At 40.4% G+C, this 25,188-nt stretch overlaps 2 protein-coding genes across 4 annotated transcripts; both read right to left on the bottom strand.

Annotated features, from left to right (window-relative positions):
* Positions 1 to 5,123: 5,123 nt before the first annotated feature.
* On the bottom strand, positions 5,124 to 7,326 carry LOC311095875 (uncharacterized protein). The gene is made up of 4 exons (XM_084134719.1): positions 7,123 to 7,326; positions 6,883 to 7,029; positions 6,663 to 6,728; positions 5,124 to 6,556 (listed from the first exon to the last, which is right to left on the bottom strand). Exons 2-4 carry the CDS (start codon positions 6,945 to 6,947, stop codon positions 6,208 to 6,210), a joined length of 480 nt encoding a protein of 159 aa, XP_083990845.1. The 5' UTR covers positions 6,948 to 7,029; positions 7,123 to 7,326; the 3' UTR covers positions 5,124 to 6,207.
* Positions 7,327 to 7,426: 100 nt separating this feature from the next.
* On the bottom strand, positions 7,427 to 24,399 carry LOC311095872 (uncharacterized protein). 3 transcript variants are annotated; one of them, XM_084134715.1, is made up of 13 exons: positions 24,347 to 24,399; positions 24,145 to 24,229; positions 23,653 to 23,838; positions 23,386 to 23,449; positions 23,275 to 23,301; positions 13,418 to 13,828; positions 12,655 to 13,044; positions 12,500 to 12,571; positions 11,846 to 12,238; positions 11,318 to 11,719; positions 11,134 to 11,223; positions 9,570 to 9,950; positions 7,427 to 9,493 (listed from the first exon to the last, which is right to left on the bottom strand). In XM_084134715.1, the coding sequence occupies exons 4-13, from the start codon at positions 23,432 to 23,434 to the stop codon at positions 9,414 to 9,416; spliced, it is 2,295 nt and encodes a 764-aa protein (XP_083990841.1). In that variant the 5' UTR covers positions 23,435 to 23,449; positions 23,653 to 23,838; positions 24,145 to 24,229; positions 24,347 to 24,399; the 3' UTR covers positions 7,427 to 9,413. The 3 variants fall into 3 exon arrangements, with proteins under 3 accessions (XP_083990841.1, XP_083990840.1, XP_083990842.1); XM_084134714.1 differs by lacking the exon at positions 23,653 to 23,838; XM_084134716.1 differs by lacking the exons at positions 24,145 to 24,229; positions 24,347 to 24,399 and having other exon boundaries at positions 23,653 to 24,142.
* Between the last annotated feature and the right edge of the window lie 789 nt (positions 24,400 to 25,188).

The raw sequence follows: 25,188 nt of genomic DNA, 5'->3' as shown, positions 1-25,188 counted from the left end.
AAGGCGGTCAGAGGTGCGGCTAGTTGGCTGAAGTTGCGAATAAAACGCCGGTAAAAATTGGCGAACCCCAGAAACCTCAGTAGGGCCTTACGGGAATCTGGGTTTGGCCAATCCACCACAGCCTTAACCTTCTCAGGATCCATGCGCATTCCCTCAACCGAGATGATGTAACCTAAGAAAGGAACAGACTGTGCATGAAAAACGCATTTCTCCGCCTTGACAAAAAGCCCATTCTCTAGCAACCTCTGAAGCACTTGCCGGACGTGTTGCACATGTTCCTGGAGAGACGAAGAAAAAATCAATATGTCATCCAGGTAGACATAAATGAACTGATCGACCATGTCTCGTAACACGTCATTGACAAGTGCCTGGAAGACCGCTGGGGAGTTGGAAAGGCCGAAAGGCATAACCAAGTATTCAAAGTGCCCCCTGGGGGTGTTAAAAGCGGTCTTCCACTCATCCCCCTCCCTGATGCGGACCAAATGATAAGCGTTTCGTAAATCCAATTTCGTAAAGATAGATGCTCCCTGCAACCTCTCGAAAGCTGAAGACATCAACGGCAAAGGATAAGTATTCTTTACCGTGATGTTGTTCAACCCCCGGTAGTCAATACAAGGTCGCAGCGACCCATCCTTCTTCCCCACAAAAAAGAATCCCGCCCCCGCTGGAGAAGAGGAAGGACGGATGAACCCCGTTGCTAGAGAATCAGAAATGTATTTCTCCATGGCCTCTCTCTCCGGAACAGAGAGTGAATATAACTTGCCCTTAGGCGGAGACGTACCTGGTAATAACTCTATAGCACAGTCATAGGGACGATGCGGAGGAAGAGAAGCAGCCCGAGACTTACTGAACACCTCCTTCAGGTCCAGGTACTCCGCGGGCACGTTAGATAACTCCACTGTCTCCTCCTGAAACACAGGGACAGAAACAGACGGACAGGCAGACACTAGACAAGACTTATGACAAAAGCTACTCCACGAAGACACAGATTGTGATGACCAGTCCACTCTGGGGTTATGACGGGTGAGCCAGGGATGACCAAGGACGATGGGTGCAAGAGGAGTGTCCATGATGTAGAATGAGATGGTTTCGGTGTGGTTGCCTGATGTGATGAGGGTGATGTCTTCGGTGGCAAGTGAAATGGTGGGGAGTTCTTGACCGTTGAGTGCGTGTACTGCTATCTGCTGTGTGAGGGATCTGAGGGGAACTTGAAACTTGAGTGCAAAAGTGTAGTCCATGAAATTACCCTCAGCCCCAGAGTCCAGAAGTGCTCGACAGTCGTGAAGGTGAGAGGACCATCGGAGCCTTACCGGAAGGAGAGTAGATGTGGATGAGGTCTTCTCGGCAGAGATCCCACCCGACAGTAGCCTCATATTTACTGCCGGGCTGGGCCTTTTAACGGACAGCTGTAAGCAAAGTGTCCCGCTCTCCCACAGTACATGCAAAGGCCCAGGGATCTCCGCCTTTCCTTCTCCTCCCGGGAAAGCCGGGCTCGACCCACCTGCATGGGCTCGTGATGTTCGACGGGGCTGACCGCGTCCCTCTCTCTGGATCGTTGTCCCTCGATCCCTCCCGGGACCCGCTGGGACTGAAGACGTCGATCAGCTCGAGAAAGGCGACCATCCACTCTTATCGCCAGGGCAATGAGATCACTCAATCTGGCCGGAAGGTCCATGGCGTAGATTTCTCGTTGGACGCGGTCAGCCAGCCCATGCAGGAACATGTCCCACTGCGCCTCCTCGTTCCATTGGCTCTCGGCTGCCAGAGTGCGAAACTCGATCGAAAAGTCAGATACGGATCTTTCTCCTTGTTGAAGGTCGGCTAATACTCTGGCAGCCTCACGTCCGGACACGGAACGGTCGAACACCTGTTTCATTTCTTCGGAGAGCCTCTGGAACGAGGAGCAGCATTCTTCCTGATTCTCCCACACCGCCGTTCCCCAAAGCGCCGCTTTCCCAGTCAGAAGCGCCAGAACAAACGCGACCTTGGTTCGCTCGTCGTGGAAAGTACGGGGCTGCAGAGAAAAATGCATAGAGCATCTGGTCAGAAAAGATCGGCAGTAATTGGGTTCACCTGCGTAAGCCTCCGGAATCGGCAGGCGGGGCTCTGACTGGGATGGGTCCGCTGATGGTGGTGGGGGAATCGGCGGTGCGGGTGGCGCAGCGGGACCCTGTGGTTGTTGTAGCTGCTGGGTGAGCCCGGACACCTGCGTTACCAGAGCCTGAACAGCGCGAGCTGTCTCATGGAGATTCTTCTCCTGCGTGTCCATTCTCTTCATGTATTGATTCAGAAAATCCTCCATTGGACTGGAGGATCCACTCGCTGCTTCCATGTTTATGGTCAGATCGTTCTGTAACGGTAAAAGATGAGGAAGCAATTGCAAGTGTACTCATTTATTGAGAAGGCAGAACAATGAACAAACAACAGCTGGGACACAGGATGGCAACGCAGGGACCCCGATGGTCAGATGATCCAGTGCAGACGGTGAAGTGGTGCGGTGAGTCTCCCAGGTGACGAATAATCCAAAATCCAAGAGAACACGAACAGAACAGGAACAAGGTAGGAACAAACTCGACACGAAGACTGGGAACACAACCGGGAACCACATACAACGATCTGACAGGGGAAATGAGAAAGTGGTGAGTATTTATGGGGTGATGAGATGAGCTGCAGCTGGTGACGGGAGTGATGAGCTTAATTGTTGATGATCGCTGATCAGACGACCCGCCCACACAATCAATGCACAACACACACATGACAACAGAACACGAGACAAGAAGAAGACAATGGACTTATGAACCGTGACATAAACATTCTCATACTTTTACTGAAAGAAAAAATATTACAAAAGGAAAAGGCCAACCATCATTTTTTTTTTCTTCTCATTTACCTTTTGGATCATTAAGACCCTTTTCATACACGCCTTATAATAATTGCCTGAATAAAATATTAAACAACTTTTTTAAAGAAAATAAATGAGAATTACTCTAAAATCAAGGACCACAATGGAAATAAATGAATGCAACTTTATTGTGTTATCCTTGACAAAGAATTTGTAACGCAGTTGTATTTTTTATGTCAAATAAACTCAAATGAAGAATATTTTGTTGTATGAATGTCTGAATATGCAATCTATCAAAGGAAAGAACATACCCTCTGCTTTAAAAAGAAGAAGAAGAAGAAGAAAAAGAAACTTTGCATTTTAAACAAAAAGTTGAGAAAATCACATTTTTGTCAAAGACAAAATCTGGATCGGAATCAAAACGTAGAGGGAGTAGATCGAGTCCATCAACACTCCCAAAGCTTCACAGTCCTATAGCTCGTTCTGGGTCGACATTTCATTCAGTAACATTAGGCACTTTTGAACTATATTAATGTAGTAACACTTAATGCAAATTATTAAACAATAAATCCATTATGCTACATCAAATAACAGTTATGAAATAAAGAAACATTTAGAAACCCAAAACCAGTGTGGCCAACTAAAATGGCATTAAACAATATGCATGTAAAATGTTGTGGTACTAAACTTAAAGTGTGTCAGGACACTCATCAGAGGAACAAGTATCAGCATCAGAGAACCACACAGACAAGAAGCTTCAGATACCTTCACTTGTTCTGGGACCCACTTATCTGTGAACAGGGAATATAATGCAATGCAGTGAAATGTAATGTATTCACAATAGAAACCAACAGAAACCTTTATTTACAAATGATTAAGATAAATGAAATGTTCATCTGTGTTCCCTTCAGACAACACCAGAGGACCCATGGATATGGGTCCTTGTTTGTAGATCCGCTCCACTCTCATACCCATCTCACATAAAACACCTTCCATCAGGGTAGATGCCCAGTGGCGGTGGTGACCCCCTGCCTTAGGTTGCCCCCTGTTTGGCCAAAGAGGATCTTACCCGTCATTGAGAAATCACCTCGTGTACACTGGGTAACCGCTTTTTCCTATTGTTTTCTTCAACAGAATAAGGTGTTTTCTCGAGCTTAGGAAAGGTGCATTCAAGAGACACCATCCATTAAGTTGCCTAACAGTGTTAAAACATGGAGACAGGTTAATAACAGGAGTATTTAATCACTAAAATCCATTAGACATATTCAAAGCAGCAATATATAAGATGAGACAAAAAAAGTTACTGGTCATAGAATAAATTAGTCAAATATGTCACTTCTATCATTTAAGATTTGTATTAATATTTTAAAGCCCTCTTTAAAGTCATTCAGTTTTACTTTTAAAAACATTTAACTACAAATTGCCCCCTGAATGGCAATCAGAGAGAGAGAGAGAGAGAGAGAGAGAGAGAGAGAGAGAGAGAGAGAGAGAGAGAGAGACTCTTGGGCATTCAGGACTGTCAACTGCATTTTCATAAACTTGTAAAATAGTTTCAGTCTTCTACTATCTTTTAACTCTAGCCCAGCTTAAAGGGTTAGTTCACCCAAAAATGAAAATTATGTCATTAATGACTCACCCTCATGTCGTTCCAAGCCCGTAAGACCTCCGTTCATCTTCGGAACACAGTTTAAGATATTTTAGATTTAGTCCGAGAGCTTTCTGTTCCTCCATTGAAAGTCAATGGACGGAATACTGTTCATGTCCAGAAAGGCAATACAGACATCATCAAAGTAGTCCATGTGACATCAGTGGCTCGAACTTAAGTTTATCAAGCGACGAGAATACTTTTTGTGCGCAAAAAGTAAACAAAAATAACGACTTTATTCCACTATTCATTTCCTTCTCTCTGGTCGCGAGCTATTTCATGTAGTGTAACTGCGTAGCGCGTCTGGGTTGTACTGTGTTGTAAAGTTATGTTGCTTGTGATGTGTTGTACTGTGTAGTACATGAATGAATAAAAATGTGCCAATGTATCCATTGGTTGTGTTCATCATGTGAAAAGGTTTGTGAGGGGGGGAACCACAAGCAACATAACTTACCAGTTTTGGAAATGTTGTTTTGAATTTATTGCACCAGTGTGTTAGACTATGTTGTAGTGTGTGTGATTTTGAGGGCTTGTGTGTCCTGTCTGATGGCAAAGTTTGTTTTTTCAGCAAGAGTGAATGGTTTTGAGTGTAGAGCTTCATTTTGACCTGAAAATAGGATGTTTGGGGAACTGGGTGAGATGTTATGGATTTGTGTTTACTGTTTTGAGAATACGAGGCATAGTTTCAAGAAACATGTTTAAGCAATCGAGAAAAACTGTAACATAAGGCACCATGTATAGGTTTGTAGTGATAACTGTATGCACAAGCATGCTACAGGCATGTATATTTTAGTTATGTTTGTACATACACAACTGTATGACTTAAGTCAGTACTGGATGAACATCATGGGTTTGTATAGAACTGTTGACATTTACCTGTACACAGAAAGAGCGGCATCTGTCTTTGAGCTGAACACTTAACAATAACAAGGCACCTTGTATAGGTTTGTAATGAAAACTATATACATCATCAAAAGGCACCTTGTATAGGTTTGTAATGATAACTATATACATAATAAACATGAAACTATTTACAGACATGTGCATGTGTACTTTGTAATGAGAACTATGAGATTCAATTTTACACAAACTCATACCTAGGGAGAATGGGGTGATTAATGTTTTCATGGAACATGATAAGTAAAAGTAGAAAAAGAAAAAATCCCCCTTCTCCCTAATGACTGCAGCCACCTCTGGGTCCTTGTAGATCCTTTGAATGACCATTTCCTCTTCTGCAAAAACAAAGTCACACCAGTTCATACCTGTCAGCAGGAGTTGCCCTTGGACCTGCCAGTAGTAACTGTGCTGCTTTTTCAGCTTTATGGAGTCATTGTGGAGCTTCAGGTATTTGCAGTCAACATAACTCTTGACATTGGGGCATTTTACCTCCAACAGGCCAAAGGGTGGGTTGTCTGTGGGGTCAAAAACAATACAATCGGGACAAGATCCTAAACGGGGGCATCAGGGTGTATGACGAAGACACAAGGCCAGTAGCTGTTGTTCTTCATTTTACAGTACTCTTGAATGGCCTGTGGCTCCAATGCCAGACCTCTTTTAATGGCCGATGTTTGGGCCACACCCCTGAGCAGTCTTTCAGTGAGATGTTCTGCTGATGTCTGACCACGAACATGACAAACCTCCCTAAAGTGAGAAGATGTTAATCTCATCTTTCTGACCCGATACCACTCCACAGACATACTCTGGTCCCTTGTTGCCACTTCTATTCCCCTTGCCATTTCCAAGTTGGTTTGTAGAGATTGCAGATGCAGTTACTGGTGGAGACTGCACACAAACTGGCAACAAGTGGGCTCCTAACTGTAGCCATCCAAGGGCAGAGGTGGGCGTGGAGGAGCTCCGGTGTGGAGTAACGTGATGCGCTGACTGGCACTGGCTGCAGGCTGTCCTCCTGAACTTTGCCCAAAGCTGATTTGACCAGCGGGACATCAGGACTGATGGACGTGGTGGTAATAAGGGGTGCTATGTCAGGTGAAAAGCCTTCATATGCTTCTGTCACTTTCAAAACATGAGGATCAGGCATATCCCCCGGCATCACCTTGTAGAGAGTGCTCCTATGTAGAATTTTATATCACAATTCAAATTAGTATCTATACATATCTGTGTGACAGATAACCACATTTTCATGATTATTTTTTTAATTAACAAGACATAACCTACCTGACCCCACTGGCAACTGTCCTTTGTTTGGGCTTGGCAGACAGCACAACCATATCACTGACCGGCCTGGTTTTACACCCATCAACCAATGATAAAAGTAAAAAGAAATGGTATTTCAGAGGTGGTTAAATGTAACGTGTGGAAAATGTTGTCTTTTATGCACAGACAAACTACACCCTGCACATGTGGCTACTGATAATAATAATGCTCTGAAAATTACCATAGTCCTTGGCTTGTGCCAGCTGGGGTCACAGCAAGGAGGCGGAGCTGAGAGTAGGTCGCCATCTGAAAAAGGAGTGCCTTGCCAGCAGAACACGAGCACACCGTCTCATACAGCTGCACTGGGGAGGAGTCTTTCGAGGACAATCTAGGAAGAAAACAGAAGAAAAAGTTACTACTCACGCATAACAAACCTTAATCCTAGCAAGTGCAGTATAATGTGATGTGAACTATATCCTACTCTCAAGTTGTGAGGTCTCTCCTTTTTCTTCAGGGACCTGTGGCACATAGCTCGCACACTGACTCTCCCTGTGCCTGACACTTTGTTTGACACTGAGTTAGGGATAACATCACATTGATTATCATTTAAGTGTTGCATCAAGACCGTTTAGGAATAATTACAATGTACAATCACGCAAAAGTGATATGGCAAGATTGCTCCAACATGGTGTTAAAGGATAGGCACTTACAGCTAAGCATGTCACAGGCAAAATGGCTTAGATGAGAGGTAGTTTTTTTTTTTTTTTTTTTTTTTTTTTACAGAATAGCCCGTTTACATGACACCTTCTTTTTATAGTTGCATGTCTAACCATAGCATGGTTGTACATAACGCCAGAACGACCTCTAGTGTAACTTGCGTTACTTTTCCTCGCGTCAATGGTGAAAAAGTATTGTTTACCTTGTAACATAAATCTGTGCTGCGACAGATCACAGGTGATGAACATAGGTGATGAATAGTTTTAAAGGCGCAATTTGAAAGCCATGTTAATCTTGGAATAATACGGCCACCATAGGAGTTAAAACGCCCTCGGAATTGAAAGGAACAGAAACTAATATTCACTGGGTAGTCACATACAATTTCACCGCTAGATGGGGGAAAATATTACACAGTGTAGCTTTAAGCTTGAAATTCCCCATGGGGATTAACTGCATTGAAAGATATGACCAGAAAAATGTGTATGTTCCTTGGAACAAATATTAACAAACAAAATTTCTGTTTTTGGTGAACTACCCCTTTTAAAAAATAGTGCTGTTTCACTCCCACCTCTCCAGTGGGTTGATTTCCACATTCATGGAAAGTGTTTGTGATTGAGGATAAACACAGCTGAAAGAAATCTTCAGGATTTTCTTTCTGCTGATGAGACCTTCTGACCTCGGTGTCCCCAGAATAAAGTTATCATAGATGAAGTGGGTGCCGTTAGCCTGATGGACAACAAAGAAAACATTTGTAATTAATTCATGGGTTGTGTGTTTGAGGTACTGTGTGTTTGCTTCTAAAATGATGTGTGTACTGGTAATCCCTAGGTTATGGGGACCAAATTACCCCAAAAGTATAGTGATACCAGTAAATTACATGGAAACAATCTTATACATTTTTCTGAAAATGTAAAAACGGAAAATGTTTTCTGTGATGGATAGGTTTAGGTTTAGGTACCTTTGTATGAGGGAGAAAATGATTGTGCATATAAGCATCATTGTCCTCCAGACTCTTTCTAAATGAGAGTTAAAGTGTTGTAACTGTTTGTTTATGTATAGTGTTTCTTGGGTTTTTCTTGTGCATCAACAGAAAGGTTTTTATGTATTTATTTTAGAGATTGTTTTGTTAGTAAATGTAGAGGGTTTTAAATTGAATTTGTGTTGATTGTAACTAGGTTATTAAGATATTTTTTATTCAAATTTGAAATAAATTGCAACTTTATTATTATTTTTTTTAATTACAAATGTATTTAATTATATAATAGTGTACATGTATATTACATTAAAGTATATTTTAGTTAAGTTGTTCCAAAAAATCACTCTTAATTTCAACTAATTGCATTTAATTTTAGCTTAATCTGTGATACATTTGAAATCAATTACATATAATATGCAATACGTTTGTCGAAAACATTACACTTAATTCACATTTAAGTGTACTGTTAACTGACATTAAAGTATATTTTAGTTCACATTAATTGCTTGTCAGTTCATTAAACAGTACACTTTAACTATATTTTAAATACACTATATGCAATTATGAAAGTACTTATTAAATTTGTATTAAAGTCCCATTTAAGTTGTTTAAAAAAAGCATTCAAAAGTTCAACTAATTGCATTTAATATGAACTTAATTTGTGATACATTTGAAATTAAATACAAATAAAATGCACTTAAGCGGTGAAAACATTACATTTAATTCACACTTAAGTGTATTGTTAACTGACATTAAAGTACATTTTAGTTCACATTAATTGATTGTCAGTACATTGAGCAGTGCACTTTAAATCAATTTTAAAGACACTAGAAGCAATTATTAAAGTAAATATAAAGTTGTATTAAAGTCCCACTTAAGTTGTACCAAAAAAATTACTCTTAATGACAACTTATTGCATTGTATTTCAACTTAATATTTGATATATTTGAAATCAATTACACTTAATGTGCATTCAGTGCACCGAACATTGCATTTAAGTCACACTTAAGTGTATACATTTAAAGTATATTATTTGTATAAGTACACTTTATAAAAGTACACTAAAGTGCACTTTTTTTTCACAAGGGCATGGTTGTAGTTTCATCTGTGGTTGTCTCCGGCGTGACAGTAGTAGTGGTAGTGTTGATGTTGCTTGAATCTGAAATAAATGATAAATATTACATAAATAACAATTATGTCTTATATAAACGAAGGGCACATGTAAATATATTTACCTGCACAGTATGCCAAACTGCAGCCAGTTGGGCTCACAAACTCATAGACATAATAATCTCCTGGACAGGCTTTGACTTTAATGGGATTGGACTGAAAAGCACAGCAGTTATTACTCCAGTGACCACAGACATCTCGAGTGACCACTCCATCCTCAACTGTTGGATGTCCTCCGTTCAGCCACAGTGGAGCATGAGTGCCACAACTATACTCATCAACACATGTGTCTGGCATCTGAACGCTCTGACCCTGAATGAAGAGACGGTACCAGCCGTTCCAGCTGACCGCAGAGTCACACATTATTTGAGAGGAATGTTGATTGTTGGTGGCTCTCCATGAATCATCCAGGATATTGTAGTTGTAGCAGGGGTCAACAGGGGGAGCTGTTGTCATGGAAATATTACAAATATATATTTTGCTGAATGAATAAATGGATGATGTGATAAAAACATTTTTTTAGAAGTTGAGCTGAAAACGTTGTCTCCAGAACGATCTTTACTTAAGCTCCCTGTTTCATTTGTGTTTTAAGTTCAAAGCTGAAGACAATTTGTCATGAGCTTTCAGAACATCTCCACTCATTTAGCTGACAAAACAAGTGTTAAAAACATCTAAACTTGAGTCCCTTTGCAATTGAGCCCAAATGGTGCTTTTCCACTGCATGAGCTCACTTTTGGGGGGTTTTCCACTGTGTACAACACCTAGTACCTGGTACTATTTTTTTAGTACCACCTCATTTGAGGTTCCAAGCGAGCCGTAGGATACTAAAATGTGACGTGTTAACACTGCAGATCACTGATTGGTCAGAGAGAATCGTCACTACCAGCGTCATTGGATTTGTTGCAACTATAACGATCAGTCTATAATCCCACCCACTTTACAGCAGTACTAAACTGCAGTGGAAAAGCAAACCCAGCCAAAGTAAAGCGAGCCGAGTCGTAAATGAAGATTTATCCTAAAATGAAGATCCTGTCATCATAAACTCACACTCAAGTTTTTCCCAACCTCTATGAATTTCTCTCTTCTGCTGAAAACAAGAGAAGATATTTTGAAGAATGTTTTTTAACAAACAGTTTTGGGTCACCATTGACTTCCATAGTATGGGAAATAAATACTATGGAAATCAGTTGTGCCCCTCAACTGTTTGGTTACAAATATTTATTCTATTGTTTTCAGCAGATTAAAGAAATTCATGCAGGTTTGGAACAACTTTAGGGTTTGGGGGTTAAAAAATAAGTTTAGTGTTACAAAATGTGTTTGAGAAACTCTGGTGGTTTAGTTTTCACTATTTACAACACTTCACTTCACTTTGCCTAAAAATGCATTCTTTGTTTCCATTTTAAGAGTTTGAATTGCATACTCATTTGTGAGCTGTATTACTTCTTGTTAATGTGTGTTTTTTAATTATCTGTTTCTGTAGAAATTATAATGCATTTGCTTAATGTGATAATCAGGAACATTTCAATGTTCAATAATGATTCAACAATTCAATAAACCATGTTTCAGAAAAAATGCATGTCCTAAAAGATGCTCAAGAGATTTTATTAAGGAAGCAACACAATACTTTACCAGTGGTTGTGATTGGTGGAGTCATGGATTCTATAGATGGGATCGTCTCTGTTGTTGTAGACACTGATGAGATGGACTGGTTTGAGGCATCTGGTATTAGGAACATTTTATATCAACATCAATAATTTTCAAACAAAATCCAGAAAAAAATTAAAGAATGAGGATTGGATAAGTAAATGCTCACCTGTACAGTAAGCGCCACAAAATATTGGCTTGACGAACTCATAAACATAGTAATTTCCTGGACAGGCTTTGACTCTTATAGGGTGGGATGTGTAGTTACAGCAGCCATTCCATGAGGAGACACCGACCTGACGGGTGACCACTCCATCTTCCAGCTGTGGGTGAGGGCCGCTGAGCCACAGTGGGTTATAAGTGCCACACATGCCTTGATTTACACATGATTCTGGCATCTGAGTATTTTCACCATTGTAGAACATCCTGTACCAGCCATTCCACTCCACATTAAAATCACACATACCATTGTTATTATAGAGTTGTCTATAAGAGTTGTCTGTGGCTCTCCAAGGCTCATCCAGACTGGTATAGTTGTAGCAGGGATCGACACTTGGGGTGGAGAAAGATACTATTAAGGAAAAAGGAGAAAGAAAGCATTATATATTGAAGATTAAATATATTTGAGATGTTAATATGAATTCAAACCAATACAATTCATGATAAGCACATCAAATATAAAGATGAACGAATATACCTGCACAATATACAGGATCTGGGATTGAAAGAGTTGGTCTGGTAAATTTGTAGATATAATAATTTCCAGGACAAGCTTTGACTTGGATCGGGTCGGATCTGTAGCGACTGCACTGATCATTACGGGAGCCGTAAATTTCACGAGTAACAACTCCATCTTCCAGCCGAGGATGAGAGTCACCAAGCCACAGAGAAATATAACCTCCACATGACATGTAAGTCATACACCACTCAGGCATCTGAGCACTTGATCCATTAATGAAGAGTCGATACCAGCCATCCCATTCTACGCGAGTGTCATCATGATCAGAAATGAATCCATTACTAGGCCAGTAATTGAGTGTGCTTCTCCAGTAGTTGTCGAGTATGTTGTAGTTATTACACGGGTCATAATCTGTTAGTGAGAGATGATGAGACCAAAACAAACAAGTTATATTACAATGATGAACTTCACATGTGCAAATCTGAACCAGTCAAACACTGTAATAATCATAAGATTCATAAACCATTTTATACACAATGTGACTGTGTAAGAGTGAAAATGTTTATGCATAAAAAATTCCATTTAAACTGTAATGCAAATCTTTCATTGAAATTTTTTTTTAATTTTTAATAACACTCATATATTCGTTCATATATATTATTTACAACTTACTCAAGGTGATGCTGGATCCAGTGAATATATCTGGACTTATAGTGGAAACCGCTTGTGAAATAGTGTTGACATCTAAAAAGAAGGAAATTCATGTCATTCAGAAATCATTTACAAAAAGGTTTGAAATACTTAAATAAATGAGGAAACCACAGTACCTGTGCAGTATCCTGAACACCCCCATACTGGATTCACAAGTTCATAGACATAGTAATTGCCTGTACACGCTTTCACTCTGATGGGTTTTGTCTTGTATTCACAGCAGTCACTCCAATAATAATGACCACAGACCTCCCTGGTCACCACTCCATCCTCTATCTGAGGGTGAGGATCATTGAGCCACAGATTGATGTATGTGTTACAGCTGTATGAACTAACACAGGTCTCTGGCATCCGGATGTCCATTCCATAGTAGAAAAGCCGGTACCAGCCATTCCAGGAGAAAAGTTCATCACAAATGTAATCTCCACTTTCATTGTTGGCTCTCCAGGGACGATCCAGAGACTCATAGTTGTAGCAGGGATCACTGCTGATGCTTTGGAAAGCAACTGTCATGGAGGTATGAAAATAAGCTTTATTCTGAGACAAAAACTTGACTGCAGATAGGCACAAGAGGACTGTAGAGTAATATTATGATACGTTCATATACAGTATACATATTAATTATTGAACAAATGGCATAACGTGTAATTTAAGGAATTGTGTAACAAAGAGATCTAGGTGCTATTGATCTGTAACATAACCTACTATACATAATAGATAATGGACTGCACACCACTGATTATAACTAGTTAAAACATGATTATTTTCATAAAACAAAAAAAAAAGTATGTTAAATTATCTAATATATAGAGCATTTACTCATTATAGTGAAATAAAAAATCATAACAAAAATCCCAGAGACAAGGGTTAAAATTGTACCTGCACAGTACATAGGCCTTGGAGCTGATATGATGGGTTTGACCAATTCATAGACGTAATAATCTCCTGGACAGGCTTTAACTCGGATGGATGTGGAATTGTAGGCGCCGCACTCACGGGAATCACTCCACCACCACCATGCATTATTTCCCACGACTTCACAGGTCTCCACTCCATCCTCAAGTGTTGGATGAGAACCGCTGAGATACAGTCCAGTGTCACCACCACATCCCACATTACTCACACACCACTCAGACATCTGGGCACTTTCTCCATTCAAATACAGCCGATACCAGCCACTCCATTCAACAAGAGTGTCATCATATCCAGAGTACTGATATGGGCTTTGCCGTATGTCTCTCCAATATTCATCAAGAGTGTTATAATCATAGCATGGATCAGTTGCAGGTTCTGAGAGAATAAAGAAAAAAGACTCATTCACTGAGGTGTCAAACACAAGAGTACAGGTAAACATCTAACATCTGTGTCTGTCTGAAAGAGAAGATATTGGGATGGTAAACTGAAAATGGATTATTAGATAAACTGACTAAACCTACAACAAGTGTATCCTTTATACCCCTCTCTCACTAATTAAAAAAGAGCTGCCACCTTGATCTTAACTGAGTGTTAAGGAACTGTATATTTATTTTCACCACTTGAATAACAATGTTGAACTTAGTGTTGGAACTTTGATGACAAATGTGAGATTCAAATATTTTAATACGATTATTTTCCCATTGAAACAAAATATATAAAAGTGGAACAACATTCAAGATCATCCTCAGATAATTAAAGATTGTGATGCTGTGTACTGTATGAAAAATTCTAAATAAAACTTAAAATAAACAAATTAATAAATAACTGTCAATTGTAAAGGAAAAATAAAGCATTGTAAAATCATATATTTCACACTTTCTCCCATCCAGACGCAAACTACTGTACCCGAAAGGTATATTTTTTTAGCCTATTTTTTTGTATTCCTTAAGTTGTCTAGTAAAGGAATTGTGATGTTCCCCACGCAAATTATTGTCCCATATGTGATTTTTTTGTATCATCTTTTACGTCCGTGCTTGATTTTCGGCTGTGAAAAATTAAAACTTTAAATCTACATAGAATCTGAACAATACATCCTACAGACACAATCCACCCCATTTTCTCTTTGTCTTTGCATGAGGAATTGATAGATATGAGGATTGTCATGATTAGATGATGTATGCTGCATTAAAACTCAAATAAACACAAAAAAAAACAAAACGGTGATATTAGATCACTGGAACTCCTCCCCTATGGACCCTATTGATATATGTTTTCTAACTTTTGTATTTTTACAGTCTTTAAGATGTCTAATAAGCAAATGTTGAAGATCCCTACTTGTAATATTGTCACATGTTGGTCCAAATGAACATCTCCCATAATAAGGAGTTACTATTCAAACCGTTATATTGGTATTATACACTCACCTAAAGGATTATTAGGAACACCATACTAATACTGTGTTTGACCCCCTTTCGCCTTCAGAACTGCCTTAATTCTATGTGGCATTGATTCAACAAGGTGCTGAAAGCATTCTTTAGAAATGTTGGCCCATATTGATAGGATAGCATCTTGCAGTTGATGGAGATTTGTGGGATGCACATCCAGGGCACGAAGCTCCCGTTCCACCACATCCCAAAGATGCTCTATTGGGTTGAGATCTGGTGACTGTGGGGGCCATTTTAGTACAGTGAACTCATTGTCATGTTCAAGAAACCAATTTGAAATGATTCGAGCTTTGTGACATGGTGCATTATCCTGCTGGAAGTAGCCATCAGAGGATGGGTACATGGTGGTCATAAAGGGATGGACATGGTCAGAAACAATGCTCAGGTAGGCCGTGGCATTTAAACGATGCCCAATTGGCACTAAGGGGCCTAAAGTGTGCCAAGAAAACATCCCCCACACCATTACACCACCACCACCACCACCAGCCTGCACAATGGTAACAAGGCATGATGGATCCATGTTCTCATTCTGTTTACGCCAAATTCTGACTCTACCATCTGAATGTCTCAACAGAAATCGAGACTCATCAGACCAGGCAACATTTTTCCAGTCTTCAACTGTCCAATTTTGGTGAGTTTGTGCAAATTGTAGCCTCTTTTTCCTATTTGTAGTGGAGATGAGTGGTACCCGGTGGGGTCTTCTGCTGTTGTAGCCCATCCGCCTCAAGGTTGTGCGTGTTGTGGCTTCACAAATGCTTTGCTGCATACCTCGGTTGTAACAAGTGGTTATTTCAGTCAAAGTTGCTCTACTATCAGCTTGAATCAGTCGGCCCATTCTCCTCTGACCTCTAGCATCAACAAGGCATTTTCGCCCACAGGACTGCCGCATACTGGATGTTTTTCCCTTTTCACACCATTCTTTGTAAACCCTAGAAATGGTTGTGCATGAAAATCCCAGTAACTGAGCAGATTGTGAAATACTCAGACCGGCCCGTCTGGCACCAACAACCATGCCACGCTCAAAATTGCTTAAATCACCTTTCTTTCCCATTCTGACATTCAGTTTGGAGTTCAGGAGATTGTCTTGACCAGGACCACACCCCTAAATGCATTGAAGCAACGGCCATGTGATTGGTTGATTAGATAATTGCATTAATGAGAAATTGAACAGGTGTTCCTAATAATCCTTTAGGTGAGTGTATTTATTGAAACAAAACAGAAAACCACTCATATAGTCAAATATGTGTGTATATATATATGGTATAACAAATCCCCATTAGAATCAACTGAAATAGAAAAAAGTTATTCTAATCAAAGGTCAAGGGCAATGATGTCTATTCATCATACAGCAGGTCTTCATAATCGATCTCTTGCTCCTCGTCTTCTTCACCATCTCCATCCATCTCCTCAACAGTTTCCTCCAGCAAGTCAGTGAGTGAAGTGGGGAGGATAGATCCACAAGACCACACTGGTTCCAGGGTACCCTCTACAAGTTGCTTTGATCCACTGCTTCCCACCACTCGGACAAGTAGCCAGACACAATACTCTTGGATGCAGTTTGAGTAGACTTTGTTGTTTGCTGCGGGTGGAGTAAAAACTGCTCCCTCAGGAAATTTGGGGCCGACTCGGCTATAGATATGGACGGTGTTTAGGGTCTCAGGTATGTCTACCTTAAGAGAGCGTGTCTTGTTCCGCTCGTAGAGTGGGAGCATTCGTTGAATTTCCAGAGAGTTGGGGGCATTAAATCCAGGTTTCACCTCCTGTATCATGATCCCACCGGTCCAGTTCACCACATTTGAGCCATGAATGTTTGTCGTTATTTTGTTCAGATTGTCCCACTCGAGATGAAACACATAGTTTCCCTCACCAGTAATAATTTGTGGACCGAGAGAGATGGAAACCTCATTGAGGGCCTTGGTTAGAGCGGTCTCAAGTTCCAAGCCAAAGTCGTAAGTTTCACAGTGACCTAGCCTACTGAGAATAGTAGTCAGTAGTTTACTGTGATAAAGGTGATGTATAGTGGTACAGAGGAGGATATGCTTAGGCAACTTCCACTCTCCCTTTGTGTCACGGTTCACAAATCCTTGTGTTCATTTTGTGGATCTGTTGGTATGTGTTAGGTGTGGGGTCTATGTGTGTTGCTTGTTTGTTGCCTAGTGACCAGCTCATCACTCCAATCAGTCACTTCAGCTGCAGCTAGTTACTGCCTATATCTAGCTGGAGAGAGTAATGCTGGGTGTCGGTTCGTCACTTATGTCTTGTTCTTGTTGCCAGTTACCTCGTCTGAGCTGCCTGCTGTGTTTGTTCCCCGCGTTCTCCTCTGAGTCCCATGTGGCGCTGGATTACCAGTTCAGGAATTCACATCGACCAGTCTCTTGTAGTGCACCCTTGTAGTGTTTCTTCAGTCTCCTGCATCTTGTCTGATCTGAGTATCTTCTCTGTCTAATAAACTTGAGTAACTTGCATTTGGATCTGGAACTCGTTATTGTGACACTTTGTCACAGCACGGCAGATGTCCTGAAATAATAAAGAAAGCAATTAGCATTGAAGTGTTCAAGCCACTATAGTGTACACAAAATACAACACTTGCAATAGTTAAAGGCAAAAAATATATCAAAGTGGAGAGTTGTCATACCTGACTTATAGACAGCACAAGGCGTCTTGTCTTCTCACTCTTCTCCAAGTCAGCGTCACCAGAAATCATGAGGGTCAGGAACCTCATGAGATTAGATGGGAGGAGGTCATCCAAGGACATGACCAGATCATCAGCTGTGGGAAGCCAAGGAAGACAATTTGACTCTCTGTATGTCTTCTTGATTGTACCATGAAGAAGATGGGCCTCATCTTCATACTTGTCCATGCTCCCCATCTTATATGCACTGCATCTGAGATGGATAAGCTAGCACTGAATATCAAACTATGGGTGATACAACCCTTCAAATCTGCTGTGACCATAGAAATGCCAATCCCCTCATGCTTCTCAAGTTTTCTCTTCAGTTTCTCACGTCTGTACTTGGGATTGGGGAAGCCATTTCTCTCCAACTCTTGGGTGTACACAAGAGGCAGTGATGCAAGCCGCACAATCTTGTTCTGTCTTATCACTTGATCTTGAATGACATCAAGTACAGCATTAAATGACATCTGATGTGCAGCAGCCATGGTAGTCTGCTCTGTTTCACTGACAGGGTTGGTAGCAAGGGCTTTACCTCGGCATGTGATATGCTTTGCATATTTCAGGTTGAATGACTTGCAACATGACTGATGGTAATTTGCTTCTCTCGCAAAAAGGTCCTCACCTTGCACCATGCGATGTAGACAGTGAGGTCCAAGTTCAAAGGCTTGAGGCGTAATCTGTTTCCATATAGGCTCCTTCAATGCTCTGTCCTTAGCCTTATATACTGGGAACTTGATGCATCGTTCGGTCTTTCCCAATACTTTCACTTCCAGCTTTCCACAGAAGATACACTCTGGGGGGAACAGCTGCTTAGCTGAGGAGGACCCACATTTACGTGGTGATGTTGAAGCTTGCTGAGATGTCACAGTAGGTCTTTCCTGTAAGCGTCCCTGGTTCTTTGTAAACTTTTGGTAGCAGGCTCGATGATAGCCAGTTGTTTCTAAATTGGCACCTACAAGACTCTCTGGAATGAGATTACAGACATCCTCCCTGCGAAATGCGAATCAAGAGCTTCTTGGAGACGTCTATCATGAATGCTGTGTAGCAGAGCCAGCTTGTCAGTAGCAGACCCTTTAATTTTACTAAGTGGTGTGAAATCTGCATGCTCAAAGCCATGTACATGTAAAATACAATTTTCAGGACCATGGTCTTTTTATTTGACACCATCATCTCTCTTGGATTTCTTTGTAGCAGGATTGAACTCTTCAGACTCACTATCATTTTCTTCCTTGTGTTTCTTTGACTTAGACTTTGACTTGGGCATGATTAGCAATGATCACCAACTAGCCAATTAGCTATTATAGTATAACAGTGTTGACTTGGTAACACTGGAAACTTGGTAGAGGAGTATATTTTTCAGACTCACCATCACTATCTCCCTTCTCTTTTTTGAGGATGATTAGCATGTATCAGTTTTAATTTCCCAGATTATCATCAATCATTTGGTGGGAAGATGGGCCGGCACTGATACAGTGTGGCACTGGATTTCTCCAAACAGCTTTTTATGTATTTTGAGCTTGCTAAGTCTGGATTTTCTGATGGCCTTCAGTGTTATTGACTTTCGACCACACTTATTACTCTAAGTTTCAAATTGATTCAAATCTAAATTAAAAACTTGGCACAATATGTTAAAGTGGGGAATATGTTTATCAGACACCTAAAGCATTACAAATATATAACAGTTTGAAAAAGACATTTGTCATTACATAATGTACAGTTAAGACATTATGTAAATGTTCTTTTTTTTGGAAATCCAGGGTGGCAACCAATATAGCCAGAAAAGACATACATGTGACAATATTTCAGGTGGGGATCATCAACATTTGTTTATTAGACATCTTAAAGACTGTAAAAATACAAAACTTAGAAAACGTATATCAATAGGGTCCATAGGGGAGGAGTTCCACTGATCGAATGTCACCATTTTTTTTTTACATTTTTTGGTGTTTATTTGAGTATTTATGCATTATACATCATCTAATCATGACAATCCTCATATCTATCAATTCCTCATGCAAAGACGAAGAGAAAATGGGTGTGTCTGTAGGATGTATTGTTCAGATTCTATGTAGATTTAAAGTTTTCATTTTCACAGCCGAAAATCAAGCACAGACACAAAAGATGATACAAAAAAATCACATATGGGACAATAATTTGCAATCAAAATTCCTTTTCTAGACACCTTAAGGATTACAAAAAAACAGGTTAAAAAAAAAAACCTTTCGGTGCAGGTGAACCCCCACTTCCTACATTTACATTTATGCATTTGGCAGACACTTTTATCCAAAGCAACTTACATAGTATTCAAGGTACACATTTTACATTTTGTCAGTTCTTGCTTTCCCTGGGAATCGAACCCATGACCTTGGCATTGCTAATGCCAACACTCTACTGTTTGAGCTACAGGAAAGCCTACTAGGATTGACAGCGGACCGGAGAAAGTTGAGAGTGGTCGAGAGAGTCAAAAGGTTGGGCCGACTTAAGCTAGGTTTATACTCGACGCGTCCGCATGAGCGCGAAGGTGCGTGCTGCAAAAATGACGTCATTGCGGTGTGGGCGGTCATGCGCGTTGGGTGCGCAAGACCCCATTTCGCTTGGTGGTGTGCATGGCTTTATCCGAAGATGAACGACTTCGAGTCGAATCTGGCCGAGTTTGAACTTTTCACCACACCGGCACCCAGTTTGCACGTCTAAATGAGTTGCTTACATTTAAAAAAAATAGCATACAATAGCATAAAAAGTATTTTTAATGAACATAAGGTCCATGTTTAATAAAAATGTTCATGAAACTTAATGAAATGTTTAGTGAAATTAGAAATTATGTAAGAGATCGTTAATTTAGTTATGTATACACATTCTCATATCCATATATTTTGTTTTATTGTTTTATTGTTACTTTTATTTAAGTAATAATCTCAGGGTTTACTGGGTTTTACACGATTCTTTTTGTAGTGTGGTATTGGTGGTTGTGTAGGCTACTAAAATAAACATTGTCACGTGTGTATAGCTTTCTTCTTCTCACTGCTGATTCCTGATGGTTTAGAGGACAATTACTGAGCTTGACAATGTAGATGTGACATGAGCAACCTGTCTGTCTTCTAGTAGCTGTGCCAAGAGAAATCTGAATCATTCCCTTCCGAAACTTGCAGAGACGGAGAGCGTGAGTAGGAGGTGTCCATGAGCTAGGAGCAGGAGCAACTTTTGCTAAGTATTCTGATTAATTATTTTGTCATTTTGCCTCCACGTCTCCCCGATTGCCCGCGAGCTTCTCCTCCTATCTATATGGTAATTTATCTACTGTGCGACAGAGAGTCGCGTGGTTATGATGCAATCGTTAGCATATTTTTACAAAAACTGCTTCTACGGGGCCATAACGTAAGATACAAGGTAATGGAGCCTTTTATACATTTTCGTGTTTCTTTAGAAATAAATAATGGACAAATGGAGTCTTTAAACGCCTCAGATGTAAAGTTATTCGCTGTCAAAGTGACGCCAAAATTAATGGGAGTCAATGGAATGCTAACAGCAGGTGATGGTCTGCTAATCAATGGCGGCGCCTGGGGAAGCTTTAGTGTTTTATGAAACATTGGCCCCCTGGTATAAACGCCTTGTCTGTTTGGGGAGGTGCGCGCGCAGTCTGCGGAGACTCGCGCTGCGGAGCCAGGCGAAAGTATAAACAAGGCTTTATGCAAATATCAAGTGAACAACGCGGTCGGCAGCACTGAGGTTCGGGCTGTGTCTCTATTGAGAGTGTATGCTGGATTTAGTGTGTAAAACATTTTGTTTACAAATTGATGCTTTGCGTCAAGCGTCTTTTTGTAACGGCCCAACCTTTTGACGCTCTCGGCCGCTCTCAACTCTTTCAACATATCCTGCGCATTTGTGGTCTGCTCTCTCCATTTAATTTACGATTTATCCCATGAATAATTCACTGGAATGCACTAAGAATCTCTCGTTTTCCTCCCTAAATCCTCACGTCTCTTTCCAGGTTTGTTTTCACATGGATGTGTAGTCATATAGATTCAAATACTGTGTTGTTATTCATATGTGTTATTGTTATTATGTATTGTTGGTTACCATTTATTAAGTATAGATGTCTATGTTAATATCACTTAAACCTGCGAATACTGGAGGGTGACGCTAGGGGGCAGTGGTGAGCCGCAGGGCGTTTCACTTGTTGACCTGAAGAAGTCACAGCCAGCTATTTCAACCAAGCGTGTCTATTGTTTTACAATCTATGATTTCAACACTGTGTGATACAGAAACTAATATACTGTTGTCTTTGTTGAACTTGCAGGTAAGTAAAGTGATGTGACATCATAACTGGTGTATAAGTAAATTCGATGTGTTAGTTTTATGCTTTTGTTTTATGGAATCGATGAGAATGACCGCGTCGACGCACCCGCGGCGGGAGTGCGGCCTGCTCGCCCGCGCTGCTTCCGGATGTCCGCGGCCGCGCTGTCGGATGTCGTGCGGGAGATCGCGGCTTTACAATGTTTAAATGAGATTTATTATGTTTCAGTGCACTCAATCGTTTGGTAAAGAGAGTTTACAGTTATAACGTTAAATGGTGCTTGTATAGAGTTAGTATTTGTCAATTGAGCTTTATAAGCTTAGTAGCCTACTGAAATGTTAATGTCAGTAATGTTTTATTAGGTGGAATACACGGTTTTAATTTTCTGTGACCATGCTTTATAACAGATAAATGTGTAATGAGTTTATTGAAAGAGAGCGTTTCTCTTGTTGACCTGAAGAAGTCACACTGCCAGCTATTTCAACACTGTGTGATACAGAAACTAATATACTGTTGTCTTTGTTGAACTTGCAGATCTTACAGTGTGTGACAGAAATAAAAACTATATGTGCCACCAGAAAAAACAGACTCTTGTGTGTGCAACAGATGCTTTAAAATGTAATTGTCTCCCTTTTTCACTTCTAATCCCTATTAGCTGTGTTTACTGGAATGTTTATAAAGCAGGTTAATAAATACAATATATATTGTATTTCAAAATGATGCAAATAACTAATATATACACACACAAATATTATCAGTTAATGAACAATTTTGAACACTACAGTGATATTTAACACGTCTGTAATATTGCTGCAGAAATAATCAACCTTTTGAGGTTATTTATGCTCTGTTAGTCATTTGTTAATGCTTTTACAATTTTAAATGTAGAATAGTTTCATCTCATAGTACCCAATTTTGGAAATGCTTTTTATTGCGTTTATACAGCAAACTTTTCAATGTGGATTCCTGCTTTCTTCAGTAATTCTCAGCCAGAGGAGCATTTCCAGAACAACGACGTAACTCGTGAATAGTATCAACACAGTGTCTGAGGAATACCTGTTATTTTGCTTAATTATTTCTAGATGTTTGACTCAATCATGGGATCCCTCTTATGTAATACTCGGGGGTTCCCCGGGTTACTAGAGCACATGATCACTTTGGATGGAAATGACATGAGTGTGTTGCGAGGGCTTTGTTTCGCTATAATGACTAAACGCAAAACAAGCAAGTGTTGGAGATTTGTGCAGTTCATAAATGTCACAAATTCCAAACACAATGTGCCTGGCTTGGGGGTTTCGTTTTAAAACGTGTATGTGTTACAACAGAACTGCAGTGTATATAAAATAATAAATAAAGTTAAAAAATGAATTGAAGATTGGATGAAGTGAAAGAATGATTGTAGGCCTACCTGTTGTTTGTCCATTGGTTATTTCACCTGCAAATACACAATATAAGAATAATAGTTTATTATTGAGAAAAAAATTCTGTAATTTTATATGACAGATTATAAAACACTCACCATTAATCAGCAACAGTAGTGGCGCACACAGTGAGATCAGAAACCTCATTGTGACGAACGGCACCTGCACACACACACATATACAACATACACACACATGAAATACGTTTCTTATATTTTGTTGTATTTTATTCTTTCTTTGTTGTGCACATTTGTAAAAGAACTATAACATTCACTTAAATATTTAAATAACACACTCATTTTACATAATATAAGAAACAGCCAAACTCGTTAGAGCCTAAAGGGATAAAACAGAAGTAACTTTACCTGAGGTCTGATTAGGGTTGGGAACCGAAAACCAAAGTTTTGAAAAATACCGGAACCGTGCGAAATTCCTAAGTTTCGGTTCCAAAAACGGTTCTGGGCCGATGTGTGGGCGAAGTGCTGGGAGCTTATCCTTTAATAGCGACGTCTCACACTCACCTCATCAAAATAGTAATGAAAGCACTCGCGCTACTCGTATACGTTTTGAGAGAGAGAGAGGGAGAGAGAGAGAGACGATCTCGATTCAAACACCCACGCAATCTTATCCCTAAATGACAAAAACTACACACTGGAACATTCAAATCTGTTTGCGCTGTCGCTGAGAGAGCAGTTGTCAATATGAAACAGCTTTACTTTCACAATCTTTTCAACAACACAGTATCGGTATTTCTGTGTTACAAATATTAAAATGATTACAGAAGTACTGAAATAAAAGTTTATATTTCGAGAATAAACACTGATGTCTATGGTAGCAACCAAAACAGAGTAACTCACCTTTTGAAAGTCACTTCAGTTTGCATACCAGCAGAAGGTGGGCGTGGATGATGCCATATACCTAATGCACAGAGTGCATTCTCATCTGAACAAGGGGAAAAGTGCTGTGAGAATCATGTTCTTTGATTTCTTTAGCACCTTTAACACCATTCAGCCTGTCAGATTGAGGGATAAGCTGGTGCAGATGGGGGTTGATGCTCACCTGGTATCCTGAATAACAGACTACCTGACGGAGAGAACACAGTTCGTAAGACTGAAGGACTGTTTCTTAGAGACTGTGGTATGCAGCACTGGAGCGCCTCAGGGGACTGTGCTTTCACTGTTCCTGTTCACCCTGTTTACTTCTGACTTCAGCTACAACTCGGAGTCATGCCACATGCAGAAGTTTTCGGATGACACTGCAATTGTGGGGTGTGTCAGGGATGGACAGGAGTACAAGTACAGGAATCTGGTTAATGACTTTGTGTAATGGTGCAGGCTCAACCATCTGCAGCTGAATGCAACAAAGACCAAGGAGTTGGTGGTGGATTTTAGGAGATCGAAGCCACACATGCTACCAGTCTCCATTGAGGGGGTCAATGTGGAGGTGGTCAGCACATATAAGTACCTGGGGCTATACTTGGACAATAAACTGGACTGGTCAGCCAACTCGGATGCGCTGTATCGGAAAGGGCAAAGTCGGCTTAATTTCCTGAGGCGGCTGCGGTCATTCAATATCTGCAGTAAGCTACTCAGGATGTTTTACCAGTCAGTCATTGCCAGTGTCCTGTTTTATGCTGTGGTGTGCTGGGGAGGCAGCACTAAGAAGAGAGACGCTGGGCAACTGAACAGACTGGTAAAGAAAGCTGGCTCGGTTGTCGGCATTGAGCTAGAGTCACTCACAGCTACTGCAGAGAAACGGACCATGAGCAGGATGCTGGCGATCATGGACAATGATCGCCACCCACTACATAGCACGTTCATTAAACAGAGGAGCATGTTCAGTGGCAGACTTCTGTCATTGTCATGCTCTACAGACAGGTTGAGGAGGTCCTTTGTCCCCAG

Source organism: Abramis brama (genome assembly GCF_963993115.1).
Source record: "Abramis brama genome assembly, chromosome: 14".
Lineage (NCBI taxonomy): Eukaryota > Metazoa > Chordata > Actinopteri > Cypriniformes > Leuciscidae > Abramis > Abramis brama.
This window is presented reverse-complemented; position numbering and strand designations above follow the sequence as displayed.